Source organism: Aspergillus ibericus (assembly GCF_003184845.1).
Source record: "Aspergillus ibericus CBS 121593 unplaced genomic scaffold BO80scaffold_29, whole genome shotgun sequence".
In the NCBI taxonomy this organism is placed as follows: Eukaryota; Fungi; Ascomycota; class Eurotiomycetes; order Eurotiales; family Aspergillaceae; genus Aspergillus; species Aspergillus ibericus.
In genome coordinates, this window is record NW_020292127.1 from 234854 (window position 1) to 249844 (window position 14991).

General features: G+C 49.8%; 7 protein-coding genes across 7 annotated transcripts; 3 read left to right on the forward strand and 4 right to left on the reverse strand.

Annotated features, from left to right (window-relative positions):
• Positions 1 to 641: 641 nt before the first annotated feature.
• On the reverse strand, positions 642 to 2370 carry BO80DRAFT_466254 (phosphotransferase enzyme family protein; the record flags this gene model as incomplete). Its single annotated transcript, XM_025722772.1, has 3 exons — positions 642 to 1519; positions 1577 to 1955; positions 2020 to 2370. 3 exons carry the CDS (start codon positions 2368 to 2370, stop codon positions 642 to 644), a joined length of 1608 nt encoding a protein of 535 aa, XP_025573661.1.
• A 640-nt stretch (positions 2371 to 3010) lies between these two features.
• On the forward strand, positions 3011 to 4802 carry BO80DRAFT_436215 (uncharacterized protein; the record flags this gene model as incomplete). Its single annotated transcript, XM_025720947.1, has 8 exons — positions 3011 to 3024; positions 3057 to 3378; positions 3681 to 3715; positions 3883 to 3890; positions 4010 to 4061; positions 4124 to 4211; positions 4352 to 4488; positions 4637 to 4802. The coding sequence occupies 8 exons, from the start codon at positions 3011 to 3013 to the stop codon at positions 4800 to 4802; spliced, it is 822 nt and encodes a 273-aa protein (XP_025573662.1).
• Positions 4803 to 4859: 57 nt separating this feature from the next.
• BO80DRAFT_385559 (putative FHA domain protein SNIP1) lies at positions 4860 to 6291 on the reverse strand. The gene has a single exon (XM_025716988.1). The coding sequence runs from the start codon at positions 6263 to 6265 to the stop codon at positions 5261 to 5263; it is 1005 nt and encodes a 334-aa protein (XP_025573663.1). The 5' UTR covers positions 6266 to 6291; the 3' UTR covers positions 4860 to 5260.
• A 118-nt stretch (positions 6292 to 6409) lies between these two features.
• On the forward strand, positions 6410 to 7571 carry BO80DRAFT_426603 (J domain-containing protein). Its single transcript, XM_025719807.1, has one exon. It carries the CDS (start codon positions 6502 to 6504, stop codon positions 7444 to 7446), a length of 945 nt encoding a protein of 314 aa, XP_025573664.1. The 5' UTR covers positions 6410 to 6501; the 3' UTR covers positions 7447 to 7571.
• A 176-nt stretch (positions 7572 to 7747) lies between these two features.
• On the forward strand, positions 7748 to 9804 carry glr1 (glutathione-disulfide reductase GLR1). Its single transcript, XM_025717930.1, has 3 exons — positions 7748 to 8381; positions 8444 to 9276; positions 9326 to 9804. Exons 1-3 carry the CDS (start codon positions 7966 to 7968, stop codon positions 9757 to 9759), a joined length of 1683 nt encoding a protein of 560 aa, XP_025573665.1. The 5' UTR covers positions 7748 to 7965; the 3' UTR covers positions 9760 to 9804.
• Positions 9805 to 10814: 1010 nt separating this feature from the next.
• On the reverse strand, positions 10815 to 11915 carry BO80DRAFT_359377 (zinc-dependent alcohol dehydrogenase family protein; the record flags this gene model as incomplete). The annotated part of the gene is made up of 2 exons (XM_025715927.1): positions 10815 to 11357; positions 11412 to 11915. The coding sequence occupies 2 exons, from the start codon at positions 11913 to 11915 to the stop codon at positions 10815 to 10817; spliced, it is 1047 nt and encodes a 348-aa protein (XP_025573666.1).
• A 331-nt stretch (positions 11916 to 12246) lies between these two features.
• Positions 12247 to 14229, reverse strand: BO80DRAFT_128205 (fungal specific transcription factor domain-containing protein). Its single transcript, XM_025713557.1, has 3 exons — positions 13279 to 14229; positions 12787 to 13202; positions 12247 to 12740 (listed from the first exon to the last, which is right to left on the reverse strand). The coding sequence occupies exons 1-3, from the start codon at positions 13998 to 14000 to the stop codon at positions 12520 to 12522; spliced, it is 1359 nt and encodes a 452-aa protein (XP_025573667.1). The 5' UTR covers positions 14001 to 14229; the 3' UTR covers positions 12247 to 12519.
• Positions 14230 to 14991: the final 762 nt, after the last annotated feature.

The following is a 14991-nucleotide window of genomic DNA, read 5'->3' on the forward strand; positions in this document are numbered from 1 at the left end:
GAACGGCGACCGCCTAGAGCCTGTCAGCAGTCTAACCGGGTTAGGTCTAGCCCCGTTTACTGGAACTATAGAGTGACAAGAGATGCGGGTTGGTCAACCACTTGCAAAACCGATATTCTGGTACTATATTGAGTTGGGAGTGCTTTCTGAGCAGCAGGAACAAATTTGTGGAAGAATACTAGTCTCCGGAGAAATATGAGATAATGTAAGAAGGTGAGCATTATATACTAATCAACGGGTATTGCAGTAGACGTCTACACTGTTCTCACAGAGTTACTGAAGACCTCCGGAAATTGAGTCGGGCTCCCTTTCCGCTCTAGGTCTAACTTGGCGGCGCTTTTTCTCACTGTGAGACACTGAGTGATTCCTGAGCAGTCCCAAATTTTTCTGGGAGGGAGCTAAAAAGACGTGACATGCATTCTGAAACTTGTTTATGAGTAGCATGTCGATAGTATTCTATCCTATATATTTCCATGAAACGTTGAATAGGCTAGAGGTTCGAGAGTCCCAAGCAGTGCAGCACTTTTTACAGAGGTGCAAGCCGAATCACTCACCCTGTGTTCGACAACCTATAAATTGGCACTAACCTGCTCATTCTCTATACAAGGAATCTTTTGTTGAGAGTAGCGTTTTTGCTGACGTCACATGAGAGACTCTAAACCTTCTCGCAAACTCTCCAAAGTGGTCTTGTTCTTCTCCCACCTGCTCAGGGCTTCCTTGTAGTCCTCATGGGAGACCCAGCCATCTTCACCAATAACTTCTGCGCGCAATCTCTCAAAGTCACCAAATGCGGCGGCCCAAGATTCGGCCTTCTGCCGACTTTCATCGATATCCTTTCTTGAAAACCAAATGGGACACGGCTGTGTTGAACCTCGTCGTTCCATAATTCGGTCCCATTTCTCAAACACCTGTATCAGGAGTTCCTTTAATGGGATTGGACCGTCTTCAGAAGTTCGACCGACGATGTCAAATATGAAAGTGGTAGGATCATTATCGTTCCTCATCTTGTCCATGGCATGGATAAGACCCGGGTTGAATTTCCGTGAAGCCAGCTCGTAGAACTTCTTCAACCTGAGTCTGCTAAGCTTGTCTTCGGCTTGCCCTTTCTCGACCTGCGAGAGAGTATCGAAATCCTCGGGTAGTTTAGGTTGGACAGCACCCCATGGGTATATATCATCGCAGTTGAAGATTGAAGGAAATTTTGCCTGCATGAATAATGGGGCAGTGTGGACTGCTTGCCAGTCGATTATGCTAGATATTTTAGAAGGGTCGGAGGAATCAACAAAAATATTGTTCGAATGAAGATCAGGGTGCAATAGCACTGGAGAAAGAACTTCTTCTGGTGGTAGGATGTGAGGAAGCACCGTTAGGAATTGCTCAAGGAGCTGTATATGAACATCACGCCTTTGTAGCGTTTTGCCGAAAGGTACAGTGTCATTGCTGGACCTGCTACGCGTATTTCGGATCAGTGCTATTTCACGGTTTGTGACAGCTGAGAGGTACTCCTCGACAGTTTCCCCTGTTTCGTCAATACAGTAATCAATTTCTGAATAGAATATGCCAAAGATGCACTCACAAGGACCCCTATCAATATCCAGGGCTCCTTTTTCGTCATCCCAAAAGGACCGTTGAGTTGTTGGCCCAAGGACAAATCTAGATTGACCTTCTTGGTCTGCTCTTTCGACGGCGGCAACTCTTCTTCCTTTCGGAAATGTATCTCTGTAGTACAAGCTGCCATGTAACGCGAATTTTGCTTTCACCAGTTTCCGTTCAATAGCCACTATGCTCTTCACAAGCCCAAAGCGTTGAGCTTCCGACATATCGTCCCAGACCTCGCTCAGTTGCCGCCCTTCCACCCTCTCCATCACAATATATTCAGCACCAACTGGGTTAGGTTGCGACGAAGAGCTCCACGAGAGAACACGGGGGACCGGTATTTCGAGAACGGTCCGAAGCTATAATTTCATTACTTCGATATCCGTATATCACAGTGCGAGACTAGGATTGGAGACCACGTACAAAGTCAAGTGTTGCGACTTCACTGGCCACAATATAATGTGGATGGCCAGCATTCGGATTCGGAATTCTCACCAAAATCTCCTTGCCATTCTCCATTTGTAAGGAAAACACCTTGTTGAAGAGTCCCTCGGGTATTTTGTTCATTCGAACACATTGACTTCCAATCAATTGACCGGAGATGCGCTGTAGCGCTGAAACGTCGAACTTGATATGACGCTTTTCGAGTTGCCGCGCTTCATTGATAAGCCAACGACCAGATGTGTAGTTGAAGTAGTGACTGCTTGTGTCACTCGGTCGACTACTTGTGGGTCGGACCTGCTGAGATGAACGAAAGTATATAGTCGAGCTCATGGTCAGTCTTGACAGGACGCGAGACATGATTTGATGTCGTTGAATGTACGGCATGACTTTCTTCGTTGGTTAAGACACTGTGATGTGGGAGTGTGATGTGACTAGTATATACCAAAATCTGGATCACATGACGATTAGAGAGCCGATAACAAACATTGCCCTTAGTACTGCCAAGCGCGGCTTGGTTACACTGCCGGCCAGGAAGGCCCCAAGCCCTTGGGTGGCTCCCAGGAAACGCTTGGAAGGCTCCTGTGAAGCTCTTGGAAGGCTCCTTTAGAAGCCCCTTGAAAGGCCCCTGAGAAGTCCTTGTAGAGGCCCGTTGGATAGCTCTGGTGAACTATTCCTCGGAAGTTGCAAAGGTGAGAAAGCATTATAAGTAGGTCTGAGGTATCATGGGAAATTCTGGCCTCCAGTAGAAGCGCGAAACCGAAGCCTGCGTCTGAACTTCTCGGGTGACAGTTGGAGCTCTGCGTACCTTGTATTTACATGTTCGAGGCGAAATCACTCCAAAGGTACATATTAATGCATCAGACCCTGAAATATCAAAGTAAACAAGAGGTTGATTAAGAGGATTCCCTGAGCCAAGTCACACCCTCAAATCACGCTTCACCTTAGCAGGGAGAAAATCGGTCAGTCAATCATGGCATATTTGAAGTAAGCTTCACATCTAACGACATCAAACAAAGACGATGGGTGCAGTCCTCGACGCTATACTCTCACTTCGGCAGAGGGGTACGCAAAGTATCCTCTACGAGACTGAAGCTTTTACGTCCCGCAGTCGGAGACAACAACGCCGCAGGTAGTCGGATTATTCCGGCCAGAAATCATGACAGTTCCATTGGAGTTCGTATTGACAGGGGCATGCAGGTCGACAAACGTGTCAAAATCTACGTTCAACCGAACAAAAATGCTGACAATCGAACAATTAAAGATCTAGCCAATAAGAATAGTCACCAGAACCTTGCTGAAGCCTGGGTCGATATTGAGGATCCTATTGAAGACTCAACAGTAGATAAGATCTTTGATGCTTTGGAGGCAAGTGCTAAAGAGAATGGACATTGATCTCAGGAGTGTCTTCTGTAGAATGGGAAAGATATGCAAGATGGATGTCGAATGTCCGACAATATCCAGCTATGCTCACTTTCCTTTACTAGTCTTGTTGGAGCCCCATATCTTTGACTAGTCTGACCACTGCGGACTCTTGAGAAGAGATGAGACCTTACTTCTGGTGAACAGATGCGGTGGTAGCCAAGTGTATCCTTCATTATAGTTTCTATCCCACTTGATAAATCTATCATTGTTGCTGTTAGATCACTGTCCATGAGTTACCGCCTGCCAACCTCTGGTAAAGTGACTGTCGGTTTAGTGTTAAGTCCCTCTTTGGTGATGTTGGTGTATTGTTAAGGTAAGGACAATCGCAAAATAAGGCGTAAGAACATTGTAGAACCGTCCAAGGGTTATTAAGAAATCGTAACCAACCACGGGCGTGGCACTCATTAACTTTCAATTCAGTGTATATGGTATGTATAGATCACAGTAGGTCTAATATCATTTGGACATCTTCCCACTGTATCTGACACGATTGCTATCTATCTCCCATCATAATCTATACTGACTTGGCTGCAAACCCCCCTAATAGAGAGACACATAATCTCGCCCTCCAAATTTAGCATTGATGTGCTTTACGTGTTGTAGGCATGACCTTCATGAACTCTTACTTGAACTAAATTATCACTTGTGACTCTGAAATTAGTAAAATCATTGAGGACTTCACTTGGAGCGGTGAGGAACAAGAGCATGCGATGCACACTATTGCACATAAAATAGATGTCTACGCTACAGTTAGTGACTTGTTGTGTGATATGAAAGGCCACTCCTGAGTTGTCAAGCAGATGTGTTAGCCAGTAATACTGTCTATCTAGCCGCCTCCCTATTCTCTGAGATTGGAAGCCGGTATTGAGATTACTAGTTTTTAAACAAGCTCTCACTACCTCCTGCCTCCAATGCTGCAATGGTGTCTTTTATGGTATTTCTTCTGAGCCAAACACAACCACAAGTGTGGTTGCTTTTGCATCTAGTCATGGAGGATGCAGGCGACGCAATTGCCTTGTCCTTACTGTAAGTTGGTATTCGAAACGGGCAGAGTAGTCCAGCAACATGCAAGTGTTGGTAATGTATGCTATTCAATCCTTGCTTGCTGCTGACCTTGTCAGGGATACCTCCTTCATCTTGTCGGACAACTTGCGAACCCAATCCTTACTTCAAGCTATGAAGGCTTCCGGGTTTCTAGCATCATATCAACATATTCAAACCACCTCCAGCCAGATACTACCTACACAGCTCGTGGTGGTTCTGTGATTGGTGAGAACCGCTCAAATGTGATTGCTGCTGAGGACGAAATATTATGGAACAGATTACGCTTGAAGTTCTAAACAAAAGCCCATAACGTGATTCTACAAGAGGAAGGCGAAGAATGTCTCTTATGATGTATACTCTTTCTCTCATTTAGAGCTATTGTCTCCTATACGTGCGTCATTTTCGTAATCTTTCATACGTAAGAATGCAGACGGGTAATCGGCTTCATTAGCAATCAGACCTCCTGGGTCCAGAAAATAAAAATGATCTGTCGGCCCGACACAGTAACCAGTCAGACCATGCGAATCACTTGTAGTGATCTCGCAGCAGCCATTACCAAGTTCACCAACACCGTTATCTCGACCAGCCAGCTAGAAATGCAAGCATTGGACGACACATTTATCCGGAGCTTTGATAAGCACATGGTAGACTGACGAGGTATGAGTTGGGATGAGTTGTATATGTGAACTTGGGGCCATGCCCCAGCATATTCGTAGCGTGGATAGGTCGAAATAAACCATTCCAAGTTAAAGGCCTATTCAGGCTCGGGTAGCATGAGAACATATTCCCGAGAGCTCAAGCCAAACTGGAGCACATCCTTATCCCGCAACTCAACATAACGTCCAGCAGGAATTGCATCACCGTTCACTGTCGTGCCATTGGCGCTCTCCAGATCGATAAGGTAGGGCTTAACACGTCCGATTCGGTCACCATATTCATTCCGCTTCTCGACGAAGCGGAATTGAAGCGCGGCATGCTGCTTAGAGCAACTTGGATGTTCCAGGGGGAAATCAACCACCATTTGCTCTCTCCCTACGAGCCAGCAACTGCGGATTCCCAATTCCACCATCTCCAGGAGATCCTTTCCTTTGAACACGTATAGCCGCCAAGGTTCTTTTGCTGGGGGTTTGCGTGCCTCCGGAGGCTCGTGGTACTTGAGAACAATAGAGCTTCCATTCACGTTCACAGTATTGCTCTCTGCAGCCAACCGCCCGGTTTGACCGAAATTGGGCTTCTCCTTCTCGGGAGGAGGGCCCGCCGACTCTCCCGTCCGTGCCACTTCGGATGAGGTATATGCGTCATTTTGAGGAGGTAGGGGTTGCTTGGATCGTACTGGAGCACGCGTGTCCGGGCTCCGCGAGCGTCTTGCAGGTGAGCGAGATCGCGAGCCATCGCGACGTCTTCGAGAAGACCTCTCCTTCTTGTCGTAGGAATCCCGGTCGCGATGACGACGGTATGAAGATTCTCTGTCGGAAGTGTGTCGACGTCGTCTTTGGTCGTCCCCGGAGGCATCTCCCTGTTCTTTGCGTTCTCTGCGACGGCGGTCGTGATCTCTCCTGTGGCTACCTCGATCGGCCGGACTGCGGGATGACCGATTTTGAGAGCTGTCTCTGCGGGAGCTTCGATAAGAGTCGCGGCGTCCTGAACCGCTGCCACGGTCGTCGTCGCGAAGTCGCTGTCGTCGGTCACGGTCGGGAGCTGGCGAGCCGGACGGAGACCGGTGTCGTCTCCGACCGTAGTCATCGCGTGATTCAGGCATTTTCTGTACAGCGAATCCAGTTGGCGAAGGGGGTAGAACGCTGGTTTTCATGCGGGAAGCTTTGGAGCTTAGAAGACCCGCACGTGATGACCTCATGTGGAGATCCGAACTTCGGAAATACCGGCAGTATGCATCAACGGGCCAAACAATCCCGGGGGCCTCCAAACCCGTACCTACCCCTCAGTCGAAGCATTTGGGGAAGACCTTGCAAGTTCTCCATGTGAAATCATGCGGCCATGCTCAGGAAACCCAACGTCCTTTGCTGTGGTGGACTGCAGTTACTGAACTCGCCATGCATCCCATCGCCACGGTCTCGTGCTCTCTCACCGTCTCGGCCTGCTGCCAGACGCTACGCCACTGCGTCTGATTCATCGACCAGGGATCTTTCATGGCCGTCAAATCCAACATTTACACCATATGAGTTGTTCAAGTTAGATCGGACGGCGCCCTATTCGAAGACTCGCTACTATGAAATGGTCAAGGTCTACCACCCGGATCGCCCAAGTACCGGGCATCCACTCTGCAAAGACATCACCCCCGAAGTGAGGCTCCAGCGATATCACCTGTTAGTAGCCGCTCACGAAATCCTTTCCGATCCGAGCAGACGGGCAGCCTACGACCGGCATGGCACTGGGTGGAACCTCCACCCTTCAGTCGATGAGACCCCGACTCCGTCTTGGGCGAAAACGGGTTCGAGTGACTACGGTCCAATATACGCGAACGCAACTTGGGAAGACTGGGAGAGGTGGCACAATCGTCATCAGGGTAAACAGGAGACGTTGGTTGACCATCGGACCTTTGCAACGTTTGTCATTCTTCTCACTTTGATGGGCGGGGCAGTCCAAGCGTCTTGGATCAGCAAGCTCAGTACTGGCTACGAAGAAAAGCTTTTGGAGATCAATGAAGAATCCTCACGGCTCCTGAAAGGGCGGAGGGAAAGCACGCAGAACCACATGGGGTCGTCGGACGCCAGGGTCCAGCACTTTCTTATCCGAAGAGACCCGTCGGGGTATGGGTTGAAGGAAGAGGAGCAGCCGATCTATAAGGAGGTGTTAGGTTCTCAGAAGGGCCCTGACTCGTCTGTAGAGGCTACTGGAAAAGACGTTGAACACCCCAAAGATGTCATGAAACCGGATGCAAAAGTCTCTGGCAGCTTGGTTCAGACAGAACCCCGCCATTGATGCCGACCACATGCATAGCCATGCAGGCGCTGTAAATAGAGCTGGTCCGGACGGAGACCTGGGGTCGCCGTGGCGGATCAGGAATCATCAATCGATACCCATGCATGATACATTCTTAACAAGCGCATATAGAAGAATCTTCTAGTTCCGTATTCCTCTTATATTTCCCATAGTAGACCATCACGACAGCAGTCCAGACCGCCAGTGTCCAGCTGCTTATCAATCCACGCCATCACGTGCGCCGATCCTCGGGGAAATCCCAGATTCCCGGCCAGTACGCCAATTGCGTCAGAAGCAGGATTGATGATCCAATAAAGAATAAGATTCCAGGCCAATTGCGCTTCAATTTCTAAGCTCCGTCGGGTTTGATTACCAGAGAGAGTGGTGACAAATCGCCTAATCGCCTCCGCTAAGCAAAGAGCATCCGGGTTCCCCGCCAGCTTCTGCGTTGAGCCCCTCCGCCCGCGTCTGACATCTTTTTGCCTGGCTGCTCCCACGACACCAACCCATTAGCTCCCCATGCTTTCCTGCCCCTCCCTCCGCCCTCTTCCCGCGCAGGCACTCAAGAACCGGCTCCGTCTCGCTCCAACGTCTTTACTCCGGTCCTCTCCTCTTACCACTACACCATTGCGTCAGGGTAAAGACATTGCTACCGCGACACCTTTTAGCACTTTTCCCCGACGAAGCACCCTGGCTTTACGCTCCTCCTCGTCCCCCGCAGTGTCCCGCCTCTCTTCTCTCACTAGACACTTCTCATCCACGTCCCCAGTCTTTGACTCAAGCAACATGGCTCCCATCGAGGTCAAGGAGTATGACTACATCGTTATCGGTGGTGGTAGCGGTGGTAGTGGTAGCGGACGTAGAGCCGCCAGCTACGGCGCAAAGACGTTGATCGTGGAGAGTGGTCGCGCGGGAGGTACCTGTGTCAACGTTGGGTAAGGGTCTTTCATTCGGTACTGCACACTGTGGGATTGTGGCTGATGAGAAATCTTTCCAGTTGCGTCCCCAAGAAAATGACCTGGAACTTCGCCTCCATCAACGAGAACCTCCACGCCGCCAAGCACTACGGATACGACGTCGACGCCAACGTTGCGAAGAACTACCGTCATTTCAAGGAACTCCGGGACGCCACGATCAAGCGGTTGAATGGTATTTATGAGCGCAACTGGGGCAATGAGGGCATTGATCTCGTTCACGGCCGTGCCACCTTTGTCGAACCCAAGGTCATCGAGGTGACCCTCGAAGATGGAAGCAAGGCGCGGTACAGAGCGCCTCACGTCCTGGTTGCCGTTGGTGGACGGCCCGCCATCCCCGATGTCAAGGGCGCGGAGCACGGTATCACCAGTGATGGGTTCTTTGAGATCGAGGAATTGCCCCCCAAGATTGCTGTCGTTGGTGCGGGTTACATCGCGGTTGAGTTGGCGGGTGTCATGGGTGCGGTGGGCGTTGAGACACACATGTTCATCCGTGGCCAGGAGTTCCTGCGCAAGTTCGATCCCATGATCTCGAAGACCATGACGGAGCGGTACGAGGCCACTGGCATTCATATTCACAAGCAGCACTCTGGCTTCAAGGAGGTGCAGCTGCTGCGGGACGGTAAGGGCAAAGACAAGTTGCTGAAGCTGATCTCTCACGACGGATCGGAGATCGAGGTCAACGAGCTTCTCTGGGCTGTGGGTCGTCTGCCTGAGACCGAAGAGCTGAACCTTGAGAGCACCTCTGTTCAAGCCAACAAGTCTGGCTACATCGATGTGGATGACTACCAGAACACCAGCGCAGAAGGCGTCTATGCCCTTGGTGATGTTACCGGTCGTGCTGAATTGACTCCTGGTAAGGTTCCTCTCATCTTTGATCCACTCTTTGACTAACAACCCGGTAGTCGCCATCGCCGCCGGCCGCCTGCTCAGCAACCGCCTCTTCGGACCCGAAAAGCACCGTGACGACAAGCTTTCCTACGAAAACATCCCCACCGTCGTCTTCTCCCACCCCGAAGTTGGCACCATCGGTCTTACGGAACCTGAAGCCCGCGAGCGCTACGGCGACGAGAATATCAAGATCTACCACACCCGGTTCACGGCCATGTACTACAGCGTGTTCCCGGCCGAGGAGAAGGCCAAGAACCCGACTGAGTTCAAGCTGGTGTGCGCCGGACCCGAGGAGAAGGTCGTTGGTCTGCACATTCTGGGTCTCGGTGTTGGTGAGATGCTGCAGGGCTTCGGTGTGGCGATGAAGATGGGTGCCACCAAGGCGGATTTCGACAACTGTGTTGCTATTCACCCGACCAGCGCGGAGGAGTTGGTCACTTTGCGGTAGATGTAAATTAGATGTATAGACATACAATATATTTCATTGAATTCTATTTTTGGTGTATTGAATCTTCTTGATCCAAGATTGACGGTGCAAGAACGGACATGCAGGTAGAGCATGCTCTTCACGGCAAAAGTAGCCTGAGATATACTATAGTATCTTTTCAGATCAACCCTATCACTACTACTAGTAGTAGTAGCTCAGGTTATACAAAATTCTTACTGCCGGTCATCCACGTCCATATGAATACCCCGAACAGGACGAATGAGGCGTGTACCCTGCAACTGTGAGATTCCTCGTTATTAATGAAGTTCGATAGTCCGAAGAAGCACAACCAATCACCAAACGCATTGAATGAATACGTGCAGGTCTTCCCAGTTTGGCAACGCTTCCATCTGCGTCCCTGATCTCCGCTTGGTCTGAGAAGTTCAGTCAATGTCAACATCTCCAGAGATATGCATCTCAATGCTCACTCCAGTATTGACTGAATCATTACAAAGACACTGCTCCCCCTAAGATACCATCTGACATTGTAAATGTACCCACCGTGACTCTTATCTGAACACCAACAATCTTACTATCATGAAAGAGAAACTTATCAAGAAAACCAACCCCTCATCTGTGCATTATTACAATTCTTGTATGTTACGACCATCTATTCTACAATAATCATAACCATAAGTAGCTCTATATAAATACTAGTCAGAGATTATCCACACCGTCTGGGAGACATCCTAACTGAAACACTTAATCTATATAGTCTTGTCCGATTGGTTAATTCAATAGGTAGGATAAACGAGAGATGTGAGAACGAGGCTTATACTCGACCGCAAGAGGCTAGTGTGGTTAATGGTCTGCGTCTTAGGGATGAGGATAGATGATGATCTGGTGTGGCATAGGAGAGGGTGTAAAATCAGGAAAGGTATCTTTTAGAATGTCTGTGAGGAACTGAAAGGTTCTGCCGAGAAAGATCCACCCTGACATGATGACTCTAGTGTATTGCAAGAAAGCCATGTAGTTATTCCTCACTCCATCACATAGTAACCACCTCGCACACTCAATCAATTCCCCTCCTCCGCCACCTTAATGCAAACCTTCCCCACATGCCCCCCCGACGCCAGATACTCATACGCCTGCACCGCCTCCTGCACCCCAAACCCGAACTCCCTCTCCACCGGCAACCGCAATCCCTTCGTGCCCACAAACCGCACCACCTCCTGCAACAACTGCGTCGACCCCACCGTTATGCCTCGCACCGTGGCGCCCTTCGCCAACGCCAACCCCGCCACATCCGGCATCTCTTTCGCCTGCGACAAGAACCCAATCACCGAGATATTACCGCCCATTTTCACCGCGTTCAGGCTCTCCGCGATGGTGCCGGAGCCGCCGTTCTCCAGAATGTAGTCGACGCCTTCGTTGTTGGTTAGGCGGAGGACTTCCTTGGACCACTCGGGGTGGGTTTTGTAGTTTATGCCGTGGTCGGCGCCGAATTTGCGCTTCACGTATTCGAGTTTCTCGTCGCTGGAGGACGTCACGATGGTGGTGGCGCCGGCTGCTTTGGCGAGGATGATGCCCGTGAGAGAGACGCCGCCGGTTCCTGTAGCCTCATCAGCTTTTGTTCACGAATGGGATGGGGTGGGTGTTGGCATACCCTGTACCAAAACAACCTGTCCCGGTCTCAACGGAACATTACCATAAAAGGCATTCCAAGCCGTCACACCGGTGCAAGGCAAGGTCGACCATTCCGAGAAGCTCTGCGGTGAGTTTTCGGGGATCTTGACGGCCGCGGTAGCGGGCAGGGTGATGTATTCACGGAGAACACCGTCGACGGGCCCGCCTTGGCCATTGAGCCAGTTCGTTTGCTGGCCGAAGAGGTTGGTCGGGTCGAAGGTGCCGACGACGCGGTCACCCTTGGCGAGGTTCTGGACGCCTTCGCCAACGTCAACGATGACACCGGCGGCATCGGAGCAGGGAATGACGTTGTCTTTCACAGGGAAGGGGTAACCGGAGGTGGCGATGGCGATGTCGCGGTAGTTAAGGGAAACGGAGTGTACTTTGATGAGGACTTCGTGTTTGGTGGGGACGGGGATGTCTTCGGTGAAGGATTTGAGGTTGCGGACGGAGGTCCGGGGACCGTTGATGCGGATGACGGTTTGGGACATGGTGATTGATTTGATGTGAGTTGAATGAGTTGTTTGAATGAGTTGTTTGAATGGAAGATGCACTGTTGATGGATAGAGATCACTTCGAGCTGGGACGTCCAGCTCTTTTATTTCTGGATGGCAGGTCCATCCTACAAACTTGGTATACCAAACCCATTGCTGATAAATCCGTGATTAGCAATTACTCTGTACCCATGCATGAAGTAGATACACCTACATGATGTTACACAGTATAGGGTTGGGGAACAAGAGAAACCCAAATCTCCAAACGAGGCCCTGGGACCCACTTTCCCCAAATTTGGAGAAAGCTCAGTCTGCATCTATGAATCCCCAACTGCGTGATTACTATGCCGTCAGTAATACTCATTTGCAATCCACTCGCTATTCATAGACTTGATCACTCAATCGCTCAGAGTAGCTCCGAGAATTTTCATGTAAGTTTCTCCGATCTAACCGGCAGTATCAACACTCACGTTGCATACTGTCTCCCGTTCAGTGTAAGAAACCTGATTGACTTTGGTTTCCCCAAGTCCATTACTTATCTGATATCTTGTCGCAGATTTGGAAATACCTCACAGCCCTTCCATCACCGCCGGCAGTGCTGTCAATTCCTTGCAGATAACCGCCCATACTCAACAAGTACTTCGCTTATCATTTTGATGAACGGAAATGGTGAGTTACCCTGCATTATCTCGGACCACACAGTGATGATCTGGTCGGGTAATTTGGCAGGTCCGCCAGTCCTGTCAAAAGAACAGTTGTTGACGGATGATAAACCCTCATAAACCACTTCTTTAATCCAGTCAACGAGTCGTACTTCATGATCTAGCAAACATTAGTGTCTACAAGCTATGTTGGGATACGCACGAACCGGTCAAGGGTATATCGTGCATGGTATCTTGCACCCGGTGGAGCCATTGTTCAAGAAATATGGAGCATTCCAGACCACAAAGTGTAGCCTCGATGCTCCAAAGAATGGATTGGTTGTGCTTGAAGTACTGAACACCAAGTTTGACCAATGTGGCGAGAAAATGCGTCGCATGATAAGCTGCTAGAAGCGAACTCCATTTGCGGTCCACGGGCGGCAACGCTCGAAGCGCCTGGGCAATTTCGGTCGGGGCCCATGTGAAGATCTTCCTCGTTCGAGACACATCAAAGCAATTGCGAACGTATGCAAGGCTCAGCAGAGCACTCGATGTGAACGGTAAGGGCCCGTTGGGATCTAGCGGTTCCAGATTGGATTCGGGGGTTTGTTGCCAAGAGGACGTCCATTTTCGCAGAGCAGACCTTAATGAGAAATTATAGGGCGCGTTAGCAATCGTTATTGTAGGCTGAGCTTAAGTATGGCAAGATAGCGGCTTACTCGAACGCTGATTCATAATCCAGTGAGGATACCCGCGACAATATACCAGAGGCCGATTTACGAGTCCACACAAGTTTATGCAACAACCCGTGGATTAGAGCATAATTCCCTACAGGCGTTGGAGTTGAGATGGGGTGGTCGACTTGACTCACGGGAGACAACAGTGTGTCTAGAGTATCATGAAAATTTCCTTGTTCACCGGGAGTAGCTTGTCGCAGCAACCTCCAGCTTGTTCCGTCCGGTGCTGTCCACTCTGGACAAGAGCATGGTAGCTTCAAATTAATCTCGTCACACCAAATGCTGGGTGGCATATCATAGGCAATACTTTGGAGCCCGAGAAAACAAAAGGCAAATAGCTTGGTGCGTCTCTCAGATTCCTGCTGGGCCCACTGCTCCCAGTCAAGATACTGCAGAGTTTGCGGAGTTTCATCCAAGCCGCTTGATCGTAGAGCCTGCCCAAGTAAGCTCTGCAAGACACAAGCCTCAATTTTGAGACTTGGGTCTCCTTGCCATGTGGCAAAATGTGCAAGACAAAGCAAGCAGCGCACTTCATCGATTAACTGCCTTTTCAGTGCGGAGTCATCACTTGGTGAAACGACTGGCCGCCTCGTCTCAAATTGCGCCCTCTGTTGTTGGCTATTGAACAGGAGGGCCTTTGCATAATGGAACAACTCGATTGCCGCTGTAACCTCAAATCTATCCATGGCACCCAGGGCCATCATGGCTAAGAAAAGCTCTGGCGAACATGCTTCAAGCTTGAAGGTCGGAGCATGTGTGAAAGGACAGCGGGGATAGAACCCAGTGAAATATCCAGCCAGATAGCGCGTTAATGCGCTGCTCGATGGCAGGTCGGGTTTAGGAAAGATTTGATTTACTCTCGCCAGGGAGAGGAGTAGTCTGGACCGGTCCGAGGTGCTGACACTGGGACTCGCAAAGTGTGGAACAATTTGTGAAGCTGCATGACTGTCAGATATTGTTCATAAGAGTACATGTTAAGCACAACGTCACACACCTAGAGAAAGTTGGGGAGAGGGAAAGATAGTGGGGAATGCATCGGAGGGTCCTTGTGTGTTGTTTTCACCATATCCTTCCCGATGCTCTTATTCATTAGCTGTCAATCCGTAGCGGTTGAGAATGACGGCAGTAGCTCACCAGCCTGTTGAAGAACTTGTGCCAGTACAGAAGAAGTAAAATGATTCTCAGATGGAGTAGAGTCAGGTCTAGATCACGTTAGGGCATGAAGAAAGCTGTTATGGTACCATGTCGAGAAGCAAAGAGGAAGAACTATGAGTTACCCAAGTATTCGGCCCGGATGGATACTAGTAGAGGAATCTAGAGAATGGGGTGATTGGTAGTGAACTTCGGCATCATTTGCGGGCCTATTATTCAAGGCTAATTGATCCTGGCGCGGTCTCGATTGCTCATCGTCATCCACAGTGAGTGAGTGACAACTAATACGTTCATGGCGGCGTAAGAGATCGCGACGAGAGAACAATGCACCGCAGTGACAGGCAAAAGGCTTCTCATTTGTGTCTGGGAAGAATGTTCACTTAGTGCGGTCATCCCACATGGAAAGTTAATACGAACGTCGTCTTGTGTGGCGTTGCAGATGCTCTAGTTTTCGGAATATTCTCTTGCAGTACGTGCAACAGAACTCTTTCCTGCCGCTGGCACTAGAGACCTGTGTTGCTGACATCAATAAAGATTCTGTGA

Bases quoted from the DNA above. Each gene is read 5' to 3' on its own strand.
- glr1 (XM_025717930.1), top strand. From the start codon at position 7,966: ATGCTTTCCTGCCCCTCCCTCCGCCCTCTTCCCGCGCAGGCACTCAAG. The intron at 8,382-8,443 runs GTAAGGGTCTTT...AAATCTTTCCAG, and splicing joins GGTACCTGTGTCAACGTTGG to TTGCGTCCCCAAGAAAATGA. The intron at 9,277-9,325 runs GTAAGGTTCCTC...ACAACCCGGTAG, and splicing joins TCGTGCTGAATTGACTCCTG to TCGCCATCGCCGCCGGCCGC.
- BO80DRAFT_128205 (XM_025713557.1), bottom strand. From the start codon at position 14,000: ATGATGGCCCTGGGTGCCATGGATAGATTTGAGGTTACAGCGGCAATC. The intron at 13,203-13,278 runs GTAAGCCGCTAT...TTTCTCATTAAG, and splicing joins GATTATGAATCAGCGTTCGA to GTCTGCTCTGCGAAAATGGA. The intron at 12,741-12,786 runs GTTCGTGCGTAT...AATGTTTGCTAG, and splicing joins GCACGATATACCCTTGACCG to ATCATGAAGTACGACTCGTT.
- BO80DRAFT_426603 (XM_025719807.1), top strand. From the start codon at position 6,502: ATGCTCAGGAAACCCAACGTCCTTTGCTGTGGTGGACTGCAGTTACTG.
- BO80DRAFT_385559 (XM_025716988.1), bottom strand. From the start codon at position 6,265: ATGCCTGAATCACGCGATGACTACGGTCGGAGACGACACCGGTCTCCG.